The sequence below is a fragment of the Lupinus angustifolius genome, chromosome LG04 (genome assembly GCF_001865875.1).
Source record: "Lupinus angustifolius cultivar Tanjil chromosome LG04, LupAngTanjil_v1.0, whole genome shotgun sequence".
Lineage (NCBI taxonomy): Eukaryota > Viridiplantae > Streptophyta > Magnoliopsida > Fabales > Fabaceae > Lupinus > Lupinus angustifolius.
Window position 1 is genome coordinate 24,086,206 of NC_032012.1, and position 22,828 is coordinate 24,109,033.

The 22,828-nt window shown below is 33.7% G+C and overlaps 2 protein-coding genes across 2 annotated transcripts; both read left to right on the forward strand.

Annotated features, from left to right (window-relative positions):
- LOC109344752 (alpha-L-fucosidase 2) lies at positions 1,447-15,017 on the forward strand. Its single transcript, XM_019583503.1, has 12 exons — positions 1,447-1,521; positions 8,985-9,288; positions 9,965-10,110; positions 10,428-10,758; positions 10,864-11,443; positions 11,621-11,753; positions 11,970-12,128; positions 12,371-12,595; positions 12,679-12,780; positions 13,281-13,416; positions 13,689-13,884; positions 14,649-15,017. The coding sequence occupies exons 1-12, from the start codon at positions 1,447-1,449 to the stop codon at positions 14,965-14,967; spliced, it is 2,706 nt and encodes a 901-aa protein (XP_019439048.1). The 3' UTR covers positions 14,968-15,017.
- Positions 21,415-22,619, forward strand: LOC109346404 (zinc finger protein 7-like). Its single transcript, XM_019585942.1, has one exon. The coding sequence runs from the start codon at positions 21,496-21,498 to the stop codon at positions 22,066-22,068; it is 573 nt and encodes a 190-aa protein (XP_019441487.1). The 5' UTR covers positions 21,415-21,495; the 3' UTR covers positions 22,069-22,619.

The window sequence follows — 22,828 nt, forward strand, 5'->3', positions numbered from 1 at the left end:
ACACAGTTAGATTAATGGACAACTGGTGTGATTGTGGGGAATTTCAATCACTTAGATTGCCATGTTCACATGTTATTGCTACTTGTGCATCATTGAACTTAGACTATGGCCAATTTATATCACCGATTTATAGGTTAGAGAACTTACAGAAGGTTTATGGACATGAGTTTCAACCCATTGCAAATGAAGAATATTGACCTCCTTATTTAGGTCCAACATTCATTCATAATCCTCTTATGCGTAGGAACCGTACTGGAAGACCAAAAACTACACGTATACACAATGAAATGGATGATTCTCAGTCCCAACAAACTAAAAAATGTGGGTGGTGTAGGAGTGAAGGACACAATAGGAAGAAATGCCCTTTTAGAAGTACCGAAGTCGGACAAAGTTCAAGGCAAAACTAAGGCAAAACTAAGAAATGCCCTTGCGCATTGATCAGGTAATTTCTGTAAATTCTATTTTTTAATATATTTACTATTATTTCTAACTATTCTTGTATTCATTAATTGCTAACTTTGTTTATATATTAGTTTGTGTGGACCCCATATAGGAACATTACTTATGTGGGCCCCATACCTGATGTAGTCAGAGCACGTGTACCACTCATATGCTTTTCACTTGTTGAGTGGCATGCTGTTGATCGGGTGATGAAACAATTTGGTCTACAACAACCCATCCTAGAAGATCCAATTAATCTGGAGAAACAACACAAGATGGATCTACGTGGGAAAAATGACTACAACTAGCCTAAAAAACATGACTAGTGGATTCAGGTTTGGAATAACCGGGAAAACTATGTGGTCAATGGTTTTCCCGATAACCAGCCTTTGTACCATTACTCGCAGTATATGCAATGGTACTTACAAAGGACGATGAAATACATATCTTCAGATGGAGCATATTCAGCTGGATCGGTAATAACAAATTATTTTATTTTATTTTATTTTATTTTATTTTATTTTCTGTTGACATATTCTAACAAATTCAATTTTTCCATTTATTCCGTACAATTTTATCAAAATGATTCGGGATAGGTGTGATCCTACAAATGTGTTTCCAAATCCGTTACAGTCATTGAATGACGTCTATCACAACTACAATGAGATGATGGAAGCATTTGCTCAACTAATTCCAACCGCCTTCTCCTCAACTACTTCTGAAGCTCCTCCTCCACAACACTTCCAAATGCCTTTTGCACCTGAATATCAACAATATGAGAGTCAAACTCAGACGGATACTTTTCCGCAGGCATACACTCAGACTCCTGCTCCTCAACAACAACAACAACATCCGTTTGGGTTTGAACCTTACGGAGCAATGGGTGACTACTCCTTCTCTCAATTACCATCATCTTCACAATTTCAAGGAATGCCATCAATGTTTGGCACTACTTCAAATACTCCATTCTCGGCATTCAACTCTCAACAATATTATCAGCCGACAATGCCTTCCCAAACAAACGATGACGATGAAGATGATGACGATAGTGAAGACGAAAATGAGGAGCAGCCACAACTGGTTAGAGGTGGAAGACAAAATCAATCGCAACAACAACAACAACTAAGAGTCCAACCACCTCGAAGGAGAAAGACACCTGGATGTGGAACATCATCTCATAGACGTCATTAGGATATTTTTTTTTCCCGCTAATCAAATGTATTTGAATTTTAAATTACAATTTATGAAACTTTCTTCCATTTCCAATTCCATTTTTCTTATTTTTTTAATTTTAAATTACAAATTATGACAATTCCAAAAAAATACAAAAATACCATACTAAAAAATTACAAAAATACATTAACTTAACTAAAATTATAACATGTTAAATTACCATACTAAAATACAAAAATAATCATTTAACTAAAATTACCATATTCAAAATACGCAAAAAAAAACATTTCGTAAATGGGTGCAATTCGAAATAACTCATGCAAACTCGTGTACGGGGTACACGACACTGGAAGTCATGTACCCCATCCACGATTTCAGTGAGGAGAGAGAATATTAAAGGGAAATCGTGGGTCTGGTCCACGACTTTCCAGTGGAATCGTGCCTGCCATCCACGACTTTGCCAAAGTCGTGGACCCCATCCACGACTTTCAAAAAAATACCCCAATCCCGTAATTATTTCAAAAGTGCACCAAAGCTGAACTACACTATCCTGGTAATTTTTCCTAAAATTTCACGTCCCATGTTCCTATCCTTTGTCAATAAGTCAAAAATAACACCTCAATCTATTTTTATTTTATTAAAATAATATATTAATTTCATATGTCAATATATGAGTGGAATATGAATGGTAACACGATCAGTGTTTACTCATGTAATAATCCGTTGAAATGTGTGAAAACAAACTCCCACTTGAAAATAAATAAAAAATAACCATCTATATACACATCTATTATATTTTTTGTAAATTGATATATATGAAATTAACTAATGCAATTATATATAAAAGACAATATTTTTATAATTAAAACTAAGTTATAAACTATTAATAAAATTATAAAGTAATAAAATTAATCTATGAATGTCATTTACTGATATTTGTAGTTTTTTAATAGTGGGTTTTACGACACTTCAATAGTTTTTAAATCAGTTTTTGATCAATTTTACATGTTCAACGTAATCTGAGTGTGAATATGGTGAAATGGCTGAACCATAACCTGATCTGGTTTTAACAACATTGGTCTATTTGCTAGATTTGTGGTTTCACTAGTCACCCTGCTAAGAATAAAATATTGATTGCAGACTTTGGAAGCTAAGTTGATGACAAGACACATTGAGCAAGAGTAATTAAGTATCATCATAATTAATGAAAAGACATGTACTACAAAAAATAAAAGAAAAATAAAATGGTAAAATATTTTTATCTATTTATATATAATGGAATATCATTTTTGCCATTAAAAATATAAATAAAATTGAATATTGGTCTCTCCATAAAAATAATTTGTTGATTTAGCACAACTTTCTCTTTTGGTTGCACCGTTACAGTATACTATATTTTCAGCCATTTCTTTTGGTAATTGTGAAATATATTTAGCAGTTTTTGCATTTTTGCCATAAAAAATAGGTTAAGTTTCTTCCGTATATGGATTTTCCTGGACGGTTTATGTCTGAAATTGGTAAAACCGTAAAAGGTGATATTCTAGTTGGATATATTTAATTAGTCATTAACTTACAACCTCGTTTCAGCATTTGTCAATTCGTTGTCTTCTTTGAGAGGAGGGATGAAATCTGATCCCACCAGCATATTAACTTGTTATAGCTTTGCGTACAGGTTTTTATATGGAATCAAGTCAATGAAATTTATAACTATATATTTGTATGTTATTTGGGGTTTGAGTCGTGAAAAACTATTTTTAGGAGAATAAATAATTGTACGAGATTATTTAGTTTCGTGACACGTGCACGGAATTGGTAAATAAATATGAAGCTACAACACCTTTGTATAAGACTACATTATTTATATAAAGATTTACAAGTACTTTAGATATATTATTCAGTGTTTATTTGCATTAATTTTTGGAGAGTTAATAAATGATAGTTGATGTAATGTCAATACATAAAACTCATATATTATGAATACATATATTTTTTACTATGTATAATTAATAAAAAATATTTTAAATTTGAGTAAAATATCATAAATTAAATTTCTCTAGTGGATAAAAGAACACATGATGTAACACACTTAGGCTATCTATGGTTGAGGTGAAAAAGGAAGAAAAGAAAGTGACAAGAAGGAAAAAATTTCCATTGTATGATTGAATCGAAAAGAATGAAGGAAAGAAAAAAATGATAGGATTGTGCCATTATGTTTTCTCTCAAATATTGGGTGGAAAACAAATAGCAAAAATTGCACCAGGATCGGTTGTCATAAAGTATGCACAAACCAATGACGTTAAGAAATAGAAAAACAATGGATGTTTACTTTTTTTAATTGACATTACATGTTTTCATTAATTTAGAACATGCTTTTAGACATACTTTAGTGTTAGGGATGCTTGAAATACGTTATTATATGAATCTCACACTCGCTAATATTAAAATAAAGTAGAATATCAATATTATATTGGACTCGGATCCTTTGTTATAATATGCACTAGATATAAACATCAAATAGAAGCACTTCATGGGCAGTTGGGCTCATGGGTGTGATAGGGTTTGTAATCTTTATTCTCTAATAATATTTTGGTAGTCGTTCAGCGCTCTCAGAGACGTAGACATAATTGGTCGAATATCGTTACCAAATCTCTTATGTTATTCTCTTTTCTTTATACTCTTTTATTGTTTGATTGTTTGTGGCCAACGTTGCACAACAATCGTTTCTGCTGCACCAACAATTGCTATCATAGCCAATTGGTAGATGACTCTTAACCCAGACGCCAAATAATGGCTAGACAAAGTTTATCAAAAGTATTGTGCAACGATAAAGTAGATGAGTTGAAGAAGAAGAAAATATGACGGAACTGTGGTATGGTGATATATTGATCCAGAGCCCTAGAAGTTCATGTAATGAGTTAGGATTAAGGTGGAGATAAGGACTCGTGTGTTGAGTTTGACCTAGAGACAAGTGCTAACAATATTTCTCCAGATGTTGGGAGAATGATCTCATTTGAGATGAGAAGTGAAATATCTTAATGATGCGTCTGAGACATCATAATGAAGGATATTAATTGTTAGCAGATTCACAAAAGCACATAGGTGGTGACTCAATTTGATGTAAGATGTAACATGGACATCAACTTTGATGCAAGGTGTAACACGCACATTGACGGAGATGTAGAGTATGAGATGGACATTGACTTGGATACAATGATGTGACACAGACATTGGTTAACATTTGCATGAGGTTGTGCAGTGGGTATACTCCTTATGGTGGAGTATGATAGTTCTTTTGAACTATGATTGTCGGACTAGACAATAATGGTAGTGGTTGAGGCTTCCCAAAGAAGCTCCAAAGTTCAGTTTGATTGGGTATTGAAAATGAAAATTGTTGGTGAACTTTTGTGTAGAGGTTCCATATATCGAAAAACTTCCTAGCAATAGGTGGCTTGCGGCATGTTCCATTTGATTGTGGTACGAGAAGCTGTACTATAAGTTTGGAGGGCTAGGCTTTTGGTAACATCGTCAAGGATACTCAGAATGTGTATATCGTAGGGGAGCGTTTAAAGAGAATTAGGCACTGAACAAGGTGAAGTCATATATTCGGCATTTCGCTAAGGTGAAGATTCTTGTGTAGATTTTCTAAAGAGCGAGATATTCGTCTATTTCAATCAAGGTGGAGATTGTTGGGGGTGCTTGAAATATGTTATTATATAAAGTCTCACATTGCCTAACATTATAATAGAGTAAAATATCAATGTTATATATTGGACTCAGGACCCTTGTTATAATGTACATCAGATAGAAACACCTCATGGTTAGTTGGGCTCATGAGCGTGCTAGGGTTTATAATCAATATTCTCTAATAATATATTGGTAGCCGTTTAGCGCTCCTAGAGATGTAGACATAGTTGACTGAACTTTGTTACCAAATCTATTGTGCCATTCTCTTTTCTCTGTACTCTTTTACTATTTGAGTGCTTGTGTCCAACACTATGCAGCAATCGTTTCTGCTTCACCAACATTTGGGACAATAGATCCTTGCTCGAGAAAATTAGTGACACATTTTCTCGTTCCTAAGTCCCTATACATTTAAAAAATCTTATTTCATGTTAGTCACACTTATAAATGTCGATAATTTCCTAAAATTCGAAAGAAAACAAACTAACACATGTATATCAATGTCATTATTAATGAACAAAAAGATGCTAGTTTAGTGATGTAGAGTTCCATTATATACATAGAAAGACCAAAATGTCAAAGTTTCGATTCATGTGATAAACACTTATTAGGAGAGACAATCACACAACATGCAAGAAATTGGCTCTCTTACTCATAAGATGGTGTGATACTCTTGGTAATACAAAGAAAATATCGCTATTAATAATTATATTATTTTCTCTTTACTTTCTTTTCATTTTGTATCGTTTCAAACATATATCAGATCACCATATTTTTTATCCATTTTTTTCTCAAATTTTCTTTCATTAGCCTTTCTTCATTTGGTGGACTCATTTTTCAGCACCAGCTACATTGCATTTATCTAATCCAACAAAGCCAGTTGGATTCCAACTATTTGTACAATGCCATATGCAGAAGTTGTACAATCCGAATGAGGGGTAATAACTAATAAGTGCATGTTTGTTATAAGTTATTTTTCTTTATCTCTATTTATAAGGTTTATATAATTTATGTTTGTTTGAGAAAAAATATATATTCAAAAACTTATAAATCAAGAGAAAATAATTCACTTCTTCAATTTTTTATTTTAGTTTATAATCTCATATCATAATTATAATTATAACCTAAAAACAAGATTTATATCAAATACAACATAAGTAAATAATCTAAGGCGTTCGATTAAATACAAGTCATATATGTCGGTGTCATCTTCTGTCTTTTGTTTTTATTTGGAAAATAAATGAGTTGTAAATCACTACGGAGTGGTTTATATATTAAAAATAGAATAAAGTGTCTATTGATATAAGGAGATAAATTATATTTTTCTACTAAAAAATCATGATATGTGTCTTGCTTTATCATTTTCTATAAAAATAATTTTAAAATTAAACAAAATAGTACACATATCATACTTCTAATGGGTGAAAGAGATACATTATTCCCTATTAAAAACTACCATATCACATTTCCAATGGGAAGAAACCGTGTTTAGTAAGAAATCTACAATAATATAGACATTAAACTCTAATTATATTAGAGTAACATTTCAAAAGCATCGTAGTAATGTTTGTTTTTTAGATCTCACGCATAACATTGCTTTTTAGATCTAGAGATAGATTCCACCACAAATGGGGAGATATCCTGTTGTGTGGGAAAAGAAAAAGAAAAGGTACTTTTGTCAAAAGTTATGAGGGACACAGTTTTTTATTAGCTCGAATTTACTTCATATCATACCAACAAAATTGAATCCATTTAGTTTGGATAAATGGTTTAGCTCACTTCAAATCTAAACAAAATCAATTAGCATGGTTAAAATTTTTGCATTTATCTTTTTAAATTGATCTAATTCGATTAAGGATTCGATTTTTGGGAGTAACAATTGAAGCAACAGTTGTTGAAAACAACAGTTGTTGAAAGCAACAACTATACACCGTGAACGAGATTAGTTTTTTACTCAAAAAGTAAGGAGATACCACCAAAAAAACTTGATCAGTTTTTTATTAAAAAAGTGAATTATAATGATATATAATTAGTTAATATTATAAAAAGTAAAGAATATTATATTTTCATGTTATATTATTCACCGCCTTGATCCTCGTTCATGGTATATTGTTAGGAGATAGATAGTGTTGGTTGTATTAATTGTGTGGTGTGATTGCGGTGCGTGCAAGATTACAAGTCTTACTGGTCTTGTCCCATCTTCACGTGCACATTGTTTTATTTCTCATTTTTCAAGAAATAAACACATTCGATTTTCTAGTCTCCTTTTTTTTAATCTCTCTAGTGAATATTCTGTAGTCTAATACTCTTTTAGTTAATATTTATAAAATATATTTTGTGATTCTTTTTTGTAAAAAAATCTTATCCACGTTTAATATTCTTCATTTTAGTGAAAAACAAAAAAACATATTGTTTAGCCTTCATTTGGTAGGAGAGAAAGAGAATGAGATGAGAGAAGATAAGAGAAAGATCTTCTTTCTCTCATTTGGTTGAGAGAGAATATAAGAGGAGAGAGTAAGAGGAAGTGAGACTCACCAAAATTTGTTATGAAAATGAGGGAGGAAGAGTGAAGAGTAAAATCACTTATTTCTCTTCTTTTCCTATACAACCAAACAACACAAAACCTCTCTTTTTTTCTCATTTTTTCTCTAAAGTGAGAAAGATGATAAATTATGCATCAAAATGTAAAGTATATTGTAAAGTATCATGGCAATCTTCTACATGACGTGTTATGATAAATACCAAAGAAATATAAATAACATCTAGAAAAGCTTAATGATATTTTTTATAATATTGTTTATATTTTTATGTATCATTTATTATTATCTTATTGATTAAAAACTTTAATCATATATATTGAATTAAACTGTGATTGAGGATTCTTTACTAATAAAGGTTCCATTTAATGGGGTATGAAATTTGGGAATAATAAAGAGTTACAAATAAGATATTACTTCTAAAATTAAAATTTTAAGACACTTTTTAAACTAAAATCTTAAGGTAACGGTTTTGTTAGTGATGTCTTCTAATAAAAACTTAAAGAATATAAGATCACTTCTATAAAAACTTTATGGTTTTTCTAATATATTTTTATTTCTATGTATTATTTATAATATATTTGACTATGATATTTTTTATAAGACAACCAGTCAAGAATCAATATTCAATGAAGTAAAATTATAATACTTTAAAAAAATAAAGAAACATAATCATTCTTTTCAAATATCTACTTCAAAGTTTAATTATCTTATGTTATCTCATATTTATGGAAATGAAGAAAAAATAGTAATAATCATGAAGAGTTAATTTTGTAATTGGTATGAAAAATGATATGATATAATTAACAAACTTCTATTCTAGGATTTAGAACGTGGACCTCTTTGTCCGGTGACTCAATTGGAAATAAATAAAAACGTATAATCATCTCCATTGATTGAATAATTAATTATATATTTTTATACTTGTTTTTAATGACAAAAATATTATTTTATTGTAATCAAATAAATAAATGTATAATTGAAATTATATTTCTCTTTATTTTACTTTTTGAAGTACTTATATTTCCATTAATGAATATCCTCCTCCCTCAATAAAAACAGTGTCCATTTCTAACCAATCCCAGCTTTATCTACAGCTAACAGACACAGTAATACTCTCTCTGCTTCATTCACTAAATCATTCTCCTCTAACATCTTGCAACACTGGCACTCTCAAATATCTTCCTTGTTCTTCTTATCATCTTCCACTCATTAGTGGCATTCCCTTTTGCAAAGGAAGATGTAGAAAGGGTGCAGTTTGTACAGAAACAACATAGGTGGAAACCAAGTTTATTGAATGCAGTGGATTATGATGATGATGGTGAAAGTGCTAGGCCTTTGAAGATAACATTTTCAGGGCCTGCAAAGAATTGGACTGATGCTATACCCATTGGAAATGGTCGTCTTGGAGCTATGGTTTGGGGTGGTGTAGCATCAGAGATTCTCCAACTCAATGGTAACTAAATCTTAATATTGCTTTATTTTGTTACAATTTCTTTGTCTTTTGTTTAATGCAAATACTATGCTATTTATGTGCACTCTAGTTTTTTGTGTGTGACAAACTCTAACTAACACCTTGTGTGGCCCAAAAGAGAGATCTTTCTTCTATAGGCTAAATGATAAATCATATTAGGTGGACTTGAGATCCAAAATCTTAAGATATTAGATTTATCATTCATGGGAACATCAAGTTATATGATCCTTGATTTTTCATTGATTCTTGATTTTGTGTAGGACTTATTTCACTTCTACTTTAAATTTGAATAAATCTTGGGCATGATAAGTATTACACTAAGCTTTATTTTCATATGGACTCTAAAAGCTATTTGTTATTACTTACCACTTGTTTGGGACTATGACTATGAATGACACACAACATAGTTACTTTTATATGAGGACAACCTTGTGTCCTTTATTTTACCATAAGTCATTTTTTGTATTTTCTTCTAGAATCTAGACCTTTATTGGATTCAATGGTTTGAATATGGTGGGTATACTATAGCCATTTGCTGTGGTAATTTGTAAATTTATATAATTGAGATTTTTAGGATAAGGTCACTCTGCATTTTGCAGACCAGAAAACCCAGTCAATGAGAACCTTTACTAACCTAAAGATTTAATTTTTTTCGTAGAGGACACACTGTGGACTGGGACACCTGGTGACTACACCAACAAGAATGCACCAGAAGCTCTGGCCGAAGTCCGAAAGCTTGTTGATGATAGCAAATACCCCGAAGCTACAGCAGCAGCTGTCAAGTTATCAGGAGAGCCTTCTGATGTATGAAATATATTACAACTGATGTAACCATCTCTTCTTAAATTTATAGGAACTATGCAATTTATTAGACTGATATGTTCGGGGTTAATAGCCAGCAACATCATATATAAATAGAGGAATTTGCGTAGTTAATACTTTTACAATATAAGTGACATGCTTGTATTAAACTAGTACTCTCATTCTTGGGTTATCCCCCACTTGTTTAAGTGTGTGCTTATTGGTGTTCATTTGGATCTTAAAATTGTTGCATGACTTAGTATGCGTTATACATTGATGGCATTCATGCCTAACTGCTGTTCTAATTTCTTGATATGAAGGTATACCAACTTCTTGGAGATATCAAGTTAGAATTTGGTGATTCACATCTGGCATATTCAAAAGAGTCTTATCGCAGGGAGCTAGATTTAGATAAAGCAACAGCAAAAGTGAAATACTCTGTAGGTGATGTTGAATTTACGAGAGAACATTTTGTTTCCAATCCGGACCAAGTGATAGTGACGAGGATTTCTGCAAGCAAGTCTGGGTCATTATCATTTACAGTGTCTTTGGACAGCAAGTTACATCACAATTTCAAAGTCAGTGGCAAAAATCAGGTAATAATGGAAGGAAGCTGTCGTGGCCATAGGATGCAGCCAAGAGTGGATTCGAGCGGCCATAGGATCTGGCTAAATGTATATTCAAGGGACAATCTTAACGGAGTGAGTTCAAGTGACAATCTAAAGGGATTGAATTCAAGTGACATTTCAAACGGAGCAGATTCGAGTAACTTTCCAAAGGGGATACAGTTTTCCGCAGTACTCGATATACAGATTAGTAATGACAAAGGCGTTATACATGTTTTGGATGACAATAAGCTCAGAATTGAAGGTTCTGATTGGGCTGTTTTGCTTCTAACTGCCTCTTCGTCTTTTGATGGGCCATTTACTAAGCCTGAAGACTCTAAGAAGGATCCTACTTCAGAGTCTATCAGTAAAATGAAGTCTGTGAAACAATTATCATATGCTGATCTTTATGCTCGTCATTTGAATGACTATCAGAACCTATTTCATCGTGTCTCGTTGCATCTCTCTAAAAGCTCGAAGACTGTTCCAGAAAAATCTGTTTTGGGCAATAGGAAATTGATTTCCTCTCAAACTAACATCTCTCATATGGGAGGTGTTGACAGTGTTCCAACTTCTGCAAGAGTCAAATCTTTTCAAACTGATGAAGACCCTTCCTTTGTTGAGCTTATGTTTCAATATGGTCGGTATCTACTAATTTCTTCTTCACGTCCCGGAACTCAGGTGTCAAACCTACAGGGTATATGGAACAAAGATGTTGAGCCTGCTTGGGAGTATGTTTTCCTTCTCTACTCATCCCACTTTTAGTGCAAAAACTAAAGCATATGTTGTAGTTTTTACATTATAAGGTGACATAGGGTCTTTAGATGGATATGTAGTATCAAATTTATATATGTAATTTCATGACAAATTCATCAGAGTTTGTAATTTGTCTTCTTCTTGTCATCCAGTGGTGCCCCTCACTTGAACATTAATCTTCAAATGAATTATTGGCCGTCTCTTACTTGCAACCTGCATGAATGTCAAGAGCCATTGTTGGATTACATTTCTTCTCTGTCAGTTACTGGTGGTAAAACTGCAAAGGTATTTTATTCTTTTCATTCCCTGATTCATACAATTCTTGTCATTCTAGTTAAAGAAGGGATTCTTTGTGCTTCTTAGCTATTAGTAACTTTGTACCCCTATCAAAAGCATTTATATCAAACCAAAAAAATAGTAGCATATTGCCATGTCCACAGCACTTAACCACCTGTTATGAATATTATGTATTCCCAGAATTTCATTTGAACCTATGTACAGGTTAACTATGGAGCAAATGGTTGGGTTGCACATCAAGTTTCTGACATATGGGCTAAAACCTCCGCAGACCGAGGTGAAGCTGTTTGGGCTTTATGGCCGATGGGTGGAGCTTGGCTTTGTACCCATCTGTGGGAGCATTATACTTATACAATGGACAAAGTAAGTTCTGTTTTTTCAATAAAAATTATCTAAGCCTTGGTTTGAAGTATTGTTCAAAACATGGTAGTTATAGACTAGTTCCGAGATACGAACTACTGAGGGATGGAGAACCTAATAAATTATGATGCCACATAGTTGTGTTTATTTATTTGTAAATACTATATTCCTAATTAGATTTGCTTTGTTGCTATCAAATATATCAGTAATTAGGTAAGTGATGGTTGATTTTTGTTTTATATTAGGATTTTCTTAAAAATAAAGCATATCCTTTGTTGGAAGGATGTACTTCATTTTTGTTGGATTGGTTGATTGAAGGCCGTGGCGGATTATTGGAAACCAACCCATCAACTTCACCAGAGCACATGTTCACCGCACCAGATCAAAAACCTGCTAGTGTGAGCTACTCATCAACCATGGACATTTCAATCGTAAAAGAAGTTTTCTCTTCAATCCTTTCTGCTGCTGAGGTGAATTGGATCTTAATACTCAAACAAACACTTATTTTATATTATCCTAATTTTATCACGGTCACTAATTTTCTCACAAACAGGTTTTGGGAAGACGTGGTGACGCAATTATTAAAAGAGTCATTGAGTCTCAGGCTAAGCTACCACCAACAAGAATTTCTAGCGATGGTTCCATTATGGAATGGGTATGCAATCATATTTAATTTTGTGCATTCCTTAACTCAATCTCTCTAGTTTATAATTGGCTAGTTTTTGTGATTTGGTATTTTGTTTTGAATTATAGTAACCAAGTGATATGATTGTATTCTGTAATTAGCTAGAATAAGAGTCATCCGGTTAGTGACTCTAGTTAGCTAGCTTGATCAAGTAGCTAGCAGTTAATTAGCCACTGTGGTTTGTAAGTAGTTAGGCATAACTACTTTTCCCGCGAAACTGACAGCTATAAATAGCTGCAGTTGCTTTGAGGAGAGGCTTGCTTGATTTATTTGTAAACTTCCCCTGTAACTCACTCTTATCCCTCAATACTGTATTCTTGGGGTTCTTTCACTTTTAGAGCTCCTTGTTTCTCTCAGATTCTTCGAATTCCTTGTAATTCATAGAATTTACTCTTACTTTCTATTAGTTTCATAACACCAAGATCTACTGTAGGCTAGCAACTCCGTGTTTAACTTCATTTAATTGGCAGGCAGAAGATTTCATGGATCCAGATATACATCATCGACATGTCTCACATCTGTTTGGCCTGTTTCCAGGGCACACAATAAGTCTTGAGCAAACTCCAGACCTCTTTAAAGCTGTGAATTCTAGTCTAATAAAAAGAGGTATTTTATGATAACTTTCAATGTTACTTAATTGATCATAGTTATTTTTTGTTTCAATATGTATGCATATTATTTATCATGTCAGAAATCCATATATTCGAAGAGCTGAAACAGACAGCCATGTGCCATCATTAATAATGTAATTAGAAGATAGTTATATAAGAACTGTACTCTGGGAATAATGCCATAATTAGATTAAGGACTATGATGTTTTTAGCTCAAATACTAAGAAATAATCCAACAGTAGTTGCCATTCTTGCATTGTGTTACAGGAGATGAAGGCCCAGGGTGGTCAACAACTTGGAAAGCTTCATTGTGGGCACATCTTCACAACAGTGAGCATGCATATCGCATGATAAAACATTTGATTAACTTAGTAGATCCTGATCATGAAAGTGATTACGAAGGCGGAGTTTACAGTAACCTGTTCACAGCACATCCACCTTTCCAGATTGATGCAAATTTTGGGTAAGTCTCATCTTTATGTCAGAACCATAACATTAGCTATCATGTCAATTTCATTTCCACCATGTAAAACCACGCCTGAAGTATATTTCTCCTTTCTCACTTCTGGAAGGAAGAGGGAGGGATAAGGGTTTAGTTCTGTAGTTTTGTTGCTGAAACTGTTAGTTTAAGTTCCCCATCATGAGATTAAAAAAGTAGCCCATTACACGAGCCTCCCACCTAATGGTGTCTCGAGAGGGTGAACCATGGCGGTAAGATTGTCTGACTTGTGACATGAAAGGGTGAGCCTCCCGTCATGAGAGCCTCGTGCATGGGCCACCCTCCCTTATCATGACATTCTTGATACAGTTTCAATTGCGATATGTCAGTTTAAGGCTTCAATTTTTGCTTCATAAATTTCAATGTTGTCTGGTAGATATGTGCACTCATGCACAACCATTTTCTTTTTCTGTTTAGAACAACTATTCTAGGATAGAATAATCTTTGGCATGTCATCATGATTATAACTATTAGTTTTTAATTTCTTCAATCATATCTCGAACACAGAATCCATCTCATTGAAAAGCAATTCGAAGGTGGAGAAATCACATTTTATTCTAAACTCTAAACTCTTAATAGAACCTAGATATAGTGGTTGCTGTTCTATATAATTTTATTCAGAACATATGTTGAAATCATGCATGTGATGAACTGTTACTCTAGATTATAGTATTAAACCACTTTGTGACTACTTATTCTGAATTAGAGGAAACATTGTTTGGTATCAGTTTTTCAGCAGCAATTGCGGAAATGCTTGTTCAGAGCACAATGAAAGATCTCAACTTGCTTCCGGCACTGCCTAAAGATAAATGGCCATATGGTTGTGTTAAAGGATTAAAAGCACGCGGCGGAGTTACAGTCAACATGTGCTGGAAAGAAGGAGATCTAGTTGAAACTGGCCTTTGGTCAGAAAACCAGAATATTCAACTGAGACTACATTATAGAGGAATAATGGTCTTAGCAGATTTATTACCTGGAAGAGTTTACACATATAATAACATGCTCAAGTGTGTCAATACATACAACCTTGCTGATGTGAATCCTTGAAATTTTGATCCAACGTATCTAATAAATCTGTTAAGAGATATTCATTACTTCTTGTCTCCAATGTATTATTCTTCAAGGGCCATTCAACCAAGGAAGATGTAATTTATAGAGAAGTCTTTCATTCATTTGCAATACTGTTTAGGGTTTAAAACCTACAAATATTTATATTAATAACATTCTGTTATTAACTTCATACAAATGAATGGTTCGATCTTAATATCTGGATATATGATTTATACTAATATAAAAAGGAACACGAATAATGTTCTGATGGGCAACCAATGTTAGGGAACATAGTCTACACTTTCCAAATTAAAATTAAAGTATGTGGTCTTACTCTTACAAGGGTTTCAATACCTTTTTCATGTTGGGTACTCCAAGTGTGAATGAAGAAGTCTCATACTATATAAAAGTGGACGAGTTAAAAGAATATATAAGTGGATGGATCCATATAACAACGTAGGTCACGGACTCCATTTTACCTTCCGTTAAGGAATTGAGTAAAAATGAATTTCATTCAACTAACTAACTATTCCCATGATCCAAAATTCCTTATATAGCAAGTTGGTTAACTAACTAACCACTTGCACAAGCAAGTCTTTCTTCTTCTTCTTTGATAACCATCATTAGGCCTTTACCTTAACTAAATGCATGATTCAAAGGTTATTCTCTAAATTTTTGACTTGTGGGATATTAGGTCAAAGATAAAAGCATATCATACACATATTATTAGATTACATTTATCCATTTTTTTTATATGCAATGCATGACTAAGCACTTTTCTCTATCTCCAATTTACACTCCACAAAGGTGAGCACTATTAGTTGTTGATGTGTCCTTTTCTGTAGCCTGTTTCAGAGAGAAAGTGTGTGGAGGAGAACCAACTTTAAGTAACATGGGAACTTTGGAATTTTCCCTTGATATGACTGAGTTTCATGAAGGAAAGACCAAATGGCTCTTTCTATAGGACCACTGAAAGAGATAAAAGGAAGTGCAAGTTGGTCCTTGATGCACTTCTACCACTGTAGATAAACATTGGCCACTATAAGTTTGTAAAGGAACACCAAGAAGCCCCAACGTGATAACACCCACCTAGATACCCTGACTCGACATGGGAAACTATTCTTAAATAGCAAAATAACTTTTTAACTTATTTCCACCATTATTGACATAGTCAGAGAAACGTTCTTCCCCACCATGCATCAAATCAAAAAGCCGGACCCTTATGCTTTGTTGGGATTAGGGTTTTGGAAGGGAATGATAGCTTTGGAAAGCCTTCCTTGTTTGGGAGTTGAATTAAGGATATGAAATGTTTTAGAGGTCTATCGAACCCTCCAAACCCATCGATCTATTTTCAACATCCCTCAATTTGGAGTTTTTTTGGAGATAAAGTATCTAAATATTTTTAGTAATATAATATAATTATACATTATTATCTACTTCTCATTCTTAATTACATTTTTTAAGGAAAAATAAAAATTATTATTATATTATTATTAATTTATATTTTATCTTCTAAATTTATACTCAAATGATGATTTCATTTCTTTTCTCTTCCCTTCCTCCCTCTTCATTACTCTTTGATTTCTCCCATTCTCTTTTCCTGATAGCTCTCAAACAAAGTCTTAGGAAGTTAGTGTGAGTTAAATTTTGAAGGGAAATGAAAAGTTTGTGAGCCATAAATTTTACTTGTGAAATGTCTCTTAAACCTTCTTTTCCCTTCTTTCACCTTTAAAACTCAACTCACAAACATACTATTTGAGTGTTGAAGGGGCACATTGATGTGAAGTTAACTTTACCGAACCCGGTTTGATATTTTGATCAGTGTGTTTACTACTTAGAATTCAGTCAACTCGATATATTAACATAGTATACAAATTTTAATATTATGCGTAACTAGAAGTTCCCATAATGTTAACACAACGGCAGAATATCAGGATTCAGTATGATTTTAATGGTTGGAAAAGGAGTATTCATTTATGGAAGTACTTTAGAATCAAAAGAAGGTGCTTACATGCCAGCATGTTTGTAATTATATAACAGAGGAAGTTTGGCAGCATATTTTACAAGACATGTTGTACTTGTCATGCTGCTTTTAGTTTTGTAGTCATGCCCTGTCACTATAAGCTGGAATATAGAAGTTGGGTAGTGAACAAATTAATTCGTATACCAAATGATTAACATGAAGACTTCAACTTAAAACCCATCATATCTACCCAACTCAGAAAAAGTATAGCATCTTGATTGGAAAATTTACGTGGTTAGTGTAGTTTGACTACACTATCTCACGTTTGATATATGTTTTCAAATATTTACATGATTGAGGTATTTTTTAGTGGATCTCGTGGATGCCATTCACGATTTCACCAAACTCGTGGACCCCATCCACGATTTCCTTACACCGTGTTAGGTCCCTCTAAGTCGTGCACCAGGAACACAAGTTTCATGGCAATCTCGTGAACCTGGTACACGAGTTCCATGCAATCTCGTAGATAGCGTACACAAGATCCAAGTCGTGTCTTGAATCCACGATATTCAAGCAATATTTATACCCCATCCATCCCGGCTATAAACCACACTGAAGGAAGAAAACGTATGAAAAATCTTTAGGTTAATTTGTAATTGAAGAACTTTGATTATTGAAGGTAACTAAAAATGCTTTATATTTTTGAAGTTCATTTACTTGATAGTTAATTTTATCTAATGTTACTTATGTTTAAATGTAAACATCGTTTGTTTATATTTTATTGTGTATATTACATATAGATGACAATTATTAGAGATATTGTTAGTGATTTTAGTAATGAGGAGGACATTGAGCTATGTGATGATGATGATGTTCAGATTACCACTAGTGAACCGGTTAGCATAACATATGATACTCTTTCATCTTTTTTCGTTAGCATTGATTATCAGTCTGGACAAGATTTTCCATATATAAGTACTCACATAACTAATGACATGGATAATGATCTTTTTGTTGGTATAAAATTTGAATCAAAGGAAGCAACAATAAATGCTTTAAAACAATTTCATATTAGGAATTCTGTTGATTATCATGTGGATGAGTCTAGGCCATATAGAATGTTGCAAAATGTAAATATTATAGTGTTGGGTGTGAATGGAGACTTCGGACATCGAAAAGTGTGAAACGTGATATTTGAGATATTAGAAAAATTAGTGAAAGACACACTTGTGTATCCACTAATATTTCTCAAGATCACACGAAGTTGAACTCATCTTTCATCCCAAACTGCATTGTTCAACTAGTATCAGAAGTGGTCACTCGTTTTGGTTATACAGTGACATATAGGAAGACTTGGATTGCTAAACAAATAGCAATGCCCCAAATTTATGGTGATTAGGAGGGATCATACAAGGAGTTACCTCGTTGGTTGAATGATGTTCAATATTATGCATCAGGTACAACTGTAAGATATTCATCATCTAACCATGAAAAACATAATACTTTAATTTTTGATAAGTTTTTTGGGCTTTCAAGCCATGCATTGAAGGATTTGATTTTTGCGAACCAATCCTTCAAGTGGATGGCACATTTTTTACCGGAACATTGTTAATAGCTAGTTCCCAATATGGTAATAGATGTATATTTCTAGTAGCATTTGTCATTGTGGAAGGAGAGACCAAAGAAGCATGGGAATGGTTTTTCTATAATCTTCGGACATATGTTACCCCACAACCAAATATTTGTATAATATCAAATAGGGTACAGGTTTGTTGGGTGCACTACGCACTGAGCTCCCTCAATGGTGTGATGGTCAATCTGTATATTGCATTCGTCATGTTGCTAGCAATTTCAACAAGGAGTTCCGAGATAATGATTTGAAAGAAAAAGTCATTGAAATGTATATGTCTTGAAATGAATCTCATTTATGTGAAATTGTTTGTTTATGTGATTTATGTCAATAATAATGAAGTTGTTGTAGAGTATGAATTGATGCGGCATCGATTCGAGCAAATGCTTGCTCTATTGGACCCCATTACCTCTGTGGGTCCCATATCTGATGTAGCCATAACATGTGTACCACTCATCTACTTTACACTTGTTGATTAGCATGCTGTTGATCGGGTGATGAGACAATTTGGTCTACAACAACTCATCACAGAACATCCAATTAAGCTGGAGAAACAACACAAGATGGATTTACGTGGAAAAAGTGACTACAGTTGGCCTTGAAAGCATAACTAGTGGATTCAAATTTGGAATAACCGGGAAACCTATGTGGTAAATGGTTTTCCCAATGACCAGTCTTTGTATCAGTCCTCGCAGTATATGCAATGGTAATTACAAATGACAAAAATACATCTCTCCATACGGAGCATATTCAGCCGGATCGGTAATAACAACAACATTTCTAATTATATTTTATTTTAAATTGTATTAACATATTCTAACATTTTAATTTTTTCCATTTTTTCAATACAATTTTATCAAAATGATTCGGGATAGGTGTGCTCCTACGAATGTGTTTCCAAATCTGTTGCAGTCATTGAATGACGTTTATCAAAACTGCAATGAGATGATGGAAGCGTTTGCTCAACTACTTCCAACCGCCTTCTCCTCAAGTACTTCTCAAGCTCCTCCTACACAACAATTTCAAATGTCTATTGCACCTGACTATCAACAACATTATGAGAGTTAAACTCAGACAGATACTTATCCGCATGCATACACTCAAACTCTTGCTCCTCAGCAGCAACAACAACAACAACAATAACCCTTTGGGTTTGACGGTTACGGAGCAATGAGTGACTACTTATTTTCTCACTTAGCATCTTCTTCGCAATTTTAAGGAATGTCATCAATGTTTGGCACTACTTCAGATACTCCATTCAACTCTCAACAATATTATCAATCGGCAATGCATTCACAACCAAACGAAGACGATGAAGATGATGACGATGATGATGAGGAGCAGCCACAACTAGTTAGAGGTGTAAGACAACATCAACCGCAACAACAACAACTAAGAATCCAACCACCTTGAAGGAGAAATACACCTGGATGTGAAACAATATCTCATAGACGCCATTAGGAATTTCTATTCTTGTTTTGTTTTCTATAATGTAATGATTTTCAAATTCCTACTACAATTATAAAAAAAATTTGTTCTGTTTTCTATGAAAACTTCTTATTATTTCAATTTATGCATTTAAAATATATGTTAATAATTTTAACAAAAATTATCCAAATTCCACAAAAATATAACTTTACTAAAATTATCATATTCAATTAAATTTTAATATTTTAATTTTACAAGTTTAATTTAATTATATTATTTTTATAAACTAAAAATCATAAAATATTAAAAACAAATTTAAATTTCGTGTAAATGAAATCAATGAACATACCCCATCCAATCTCGTGTACTGGGTACACGACTATGGAAGTCATGTATCCCATACACGATTTCACTAAGAAGAGAGAAAACATGCATGGAAATCATGAATGTGGTCCACGAGTTTCTTGGGAAATCGTGGATGGGGTCCACGAGTTTAGTGAAATCGTGGATGACATCCACGAGATCCTCAAAAATGCATCATTCCCGTAATTACTTGAAAAGTTACCCAAACGTGGGATAGTGTAGTCAAACTACACTACCCATGTAAATTTCCCCATGTTGATTTGTAACATGATATGTTGTGCAATGACTCATATTTCTGGATAACAGCAATACAAGTTATGGGTTTGGGCTTATGTAAATGGGTTGGGTTATGGAGCTATATATATTGATGTTATGTAAACCTAATGTAACAAAGAGAAGAATAGTAAAACATTAATCCTTATTCTCTAATAATATATAGTGGTAGCCGCTCAACGCTACCGGGCACGTAGGCACAATTGGCCGAACCTCCTTACAAAATCTCTTGTGTTATTCTCTTATCTCTATACTCTTTACTATTTGATTGTTCGTTTGTTCCCAACATGATGGGGTAAGAAGCAAACATGGCAGGCAGTTCAAATAAAATGTGAGATATGATTTTGACAAGGGATGGAATGATTTTTGTATTGTCATCCTTGTATTTCTATACCTAATTCCTGATATAGCCAATAAAGATTGGAACTATATAAGGAGAAAAGAGGAAAAGGAGAAAGATGATAGTGGGGAATCCTAAGCTTGAAGGGGCAATAGTGAAGATGTGTTCCCTATAGCACCAAGCATCACTTGGTGGAACTTGCCCCAAAGGTTGTCCATATTTTCTATCTCAGACTAATCAGATTTTAACAAATAATATAGAAATGTTATTTTTTTATGTCATAGATTAGTTGGGGACAGAGAAGAACATCCTTAGAAACACGTGATATTTGTTACACTTGGTGGGTTATAATAGGGATTGACATAAAATAAAAAACATCCCATCTTACTTTCATCACACTCTTACCCCTGTCCATTTAGTTTTCTCTACTTTTGATCAAACCTTCAAAAGGATTCCAATAAGCCTCTTACTATCTATTCAACTTCCTTTGATCACCATAATTCATCTAAGAATTTAGGGAGAAAAAGGATGATCAAGAAATATGAAAAAACTGCTATCACAGCCATGGAACAACCAAGTGAAGTGATAACCGGAGACAAGAACAATGATGGAAGCGAAGATGACAACCAAGAAGAGTGGTTAAACTTAAACCTGAGCTTAGTCGGCACTTCATTCTCAACAGCAAGAGATACTGATTCACAAACAACACCAGCTACAACCAAACTTTTCTCATGCAACTTCTGCATGAGGAAATTCTTTAGTTCACAAGCATTAGGGGGTCATCAAAATGCCCACAAAAGAGAGAGAGGTGCTTTCAAAAGATATCAGACTCAGAGGACTATGTCAATGATGGGTTTTTCCATGAACAATCATATGTTTCGATCACTCGGTGTCCAGACCCATGCACTCTTGCACAAACCATGCAGAAGTGGTGGAACTATGAGGGCACCAAGCTTTCATGATGCATATGCAATGGAATGTAGACCTTTTGTGCCTGTGGAACAAACTGATACGGAGTGGCCAGGTAGCTTTAGATTAGTTCCACAACAACCTGAGTCACCACAGGAGTCACTCAAGCTTGATTTAAACCTCAGACTTTGATAGAGTTTGTGGCTTCAGCTGGGTGCTTAAACAAAGGTATGGCACCCTTGACCTGGAAGACTCAGTAAGTAGTATGATGGTACTGCATAAGTTATAGTAGGAGAATTATATTTTCCACTATCTATAAATGTAAACATCTGGGCCATGTATATCACTTTTTAGTTCATTGATGCTTGAAATAATTTCTGGTGTGAAGTGCTGACTTGGCATGTTCCTGAATTAGGAAGGAGTTTTTGCTAACCTTGAAAATCTTATTTTCTTCCTGCATGTACTTTCAACATTTGACAGAATGGTGAAAAAAACAGGCAAGGATTACCACCAACACTTTTACTTAGTAGATGCTATGTAAAATTGAAGAATGTATGTTTCCTAAAAAACCTACTCGCCTCTTGATTTCTGTTAATTTTAGATTGTGTGGCACACACAAATTGCAAAAAAAAAATCTCCACCATCACTGTCTTCCTCCAAGCTTGTGAGGTCAACCATGGTCGTGGTTCCTTCACACAAAACACCCTACTAATTCTTCTGTCTCAAACTCGTTGGGCAGGGCAGTGGTGTGCTTTGTTATCCATAGCCATGCTTTTCATCGAAATAACAATAAAAGTGATTGGCAAGTGACAGTTGTCAGAGACATTTTAGTTGCATTGATTGAGACAGCGTTTGCTAAACAAATATAGAAATAAGATTAAAGTGACAAACAATTGAATATGAAACTTTTCAGCAAGCTCCTCATCGAGTGTCCAATATCTATTACCCTTTT

Coding starts and splice junctions, on each gene's coding strand:
- LOC109344752 (XM_019583503.1), top strand. CDS start 1,447: ATGCCTTCCCAAACAAACGATGACGATGAAGATGATGACGATAGTGAA. Junction 9,289..9,964: donor AGAGATTCTCCAACTCAATG/GTAACTAAATCT, acceptor TTTTTTTCGTAG/AGGACACACTGTGGACTGGG. Junction 11,444..11,620: donor GATGTTGAGCCTGCTTGGGA/GTATGTTTTCCT, acceptor CTTGTCATCCAG/TGGTGCCCCTCACTTGAACA.
- LOC109346404 (XM_019585942.1), top strand. CDS start 21,496: ATGATCAAGAAATATGAAAAAACTGCTATCACAGCCATGGAACAACCA.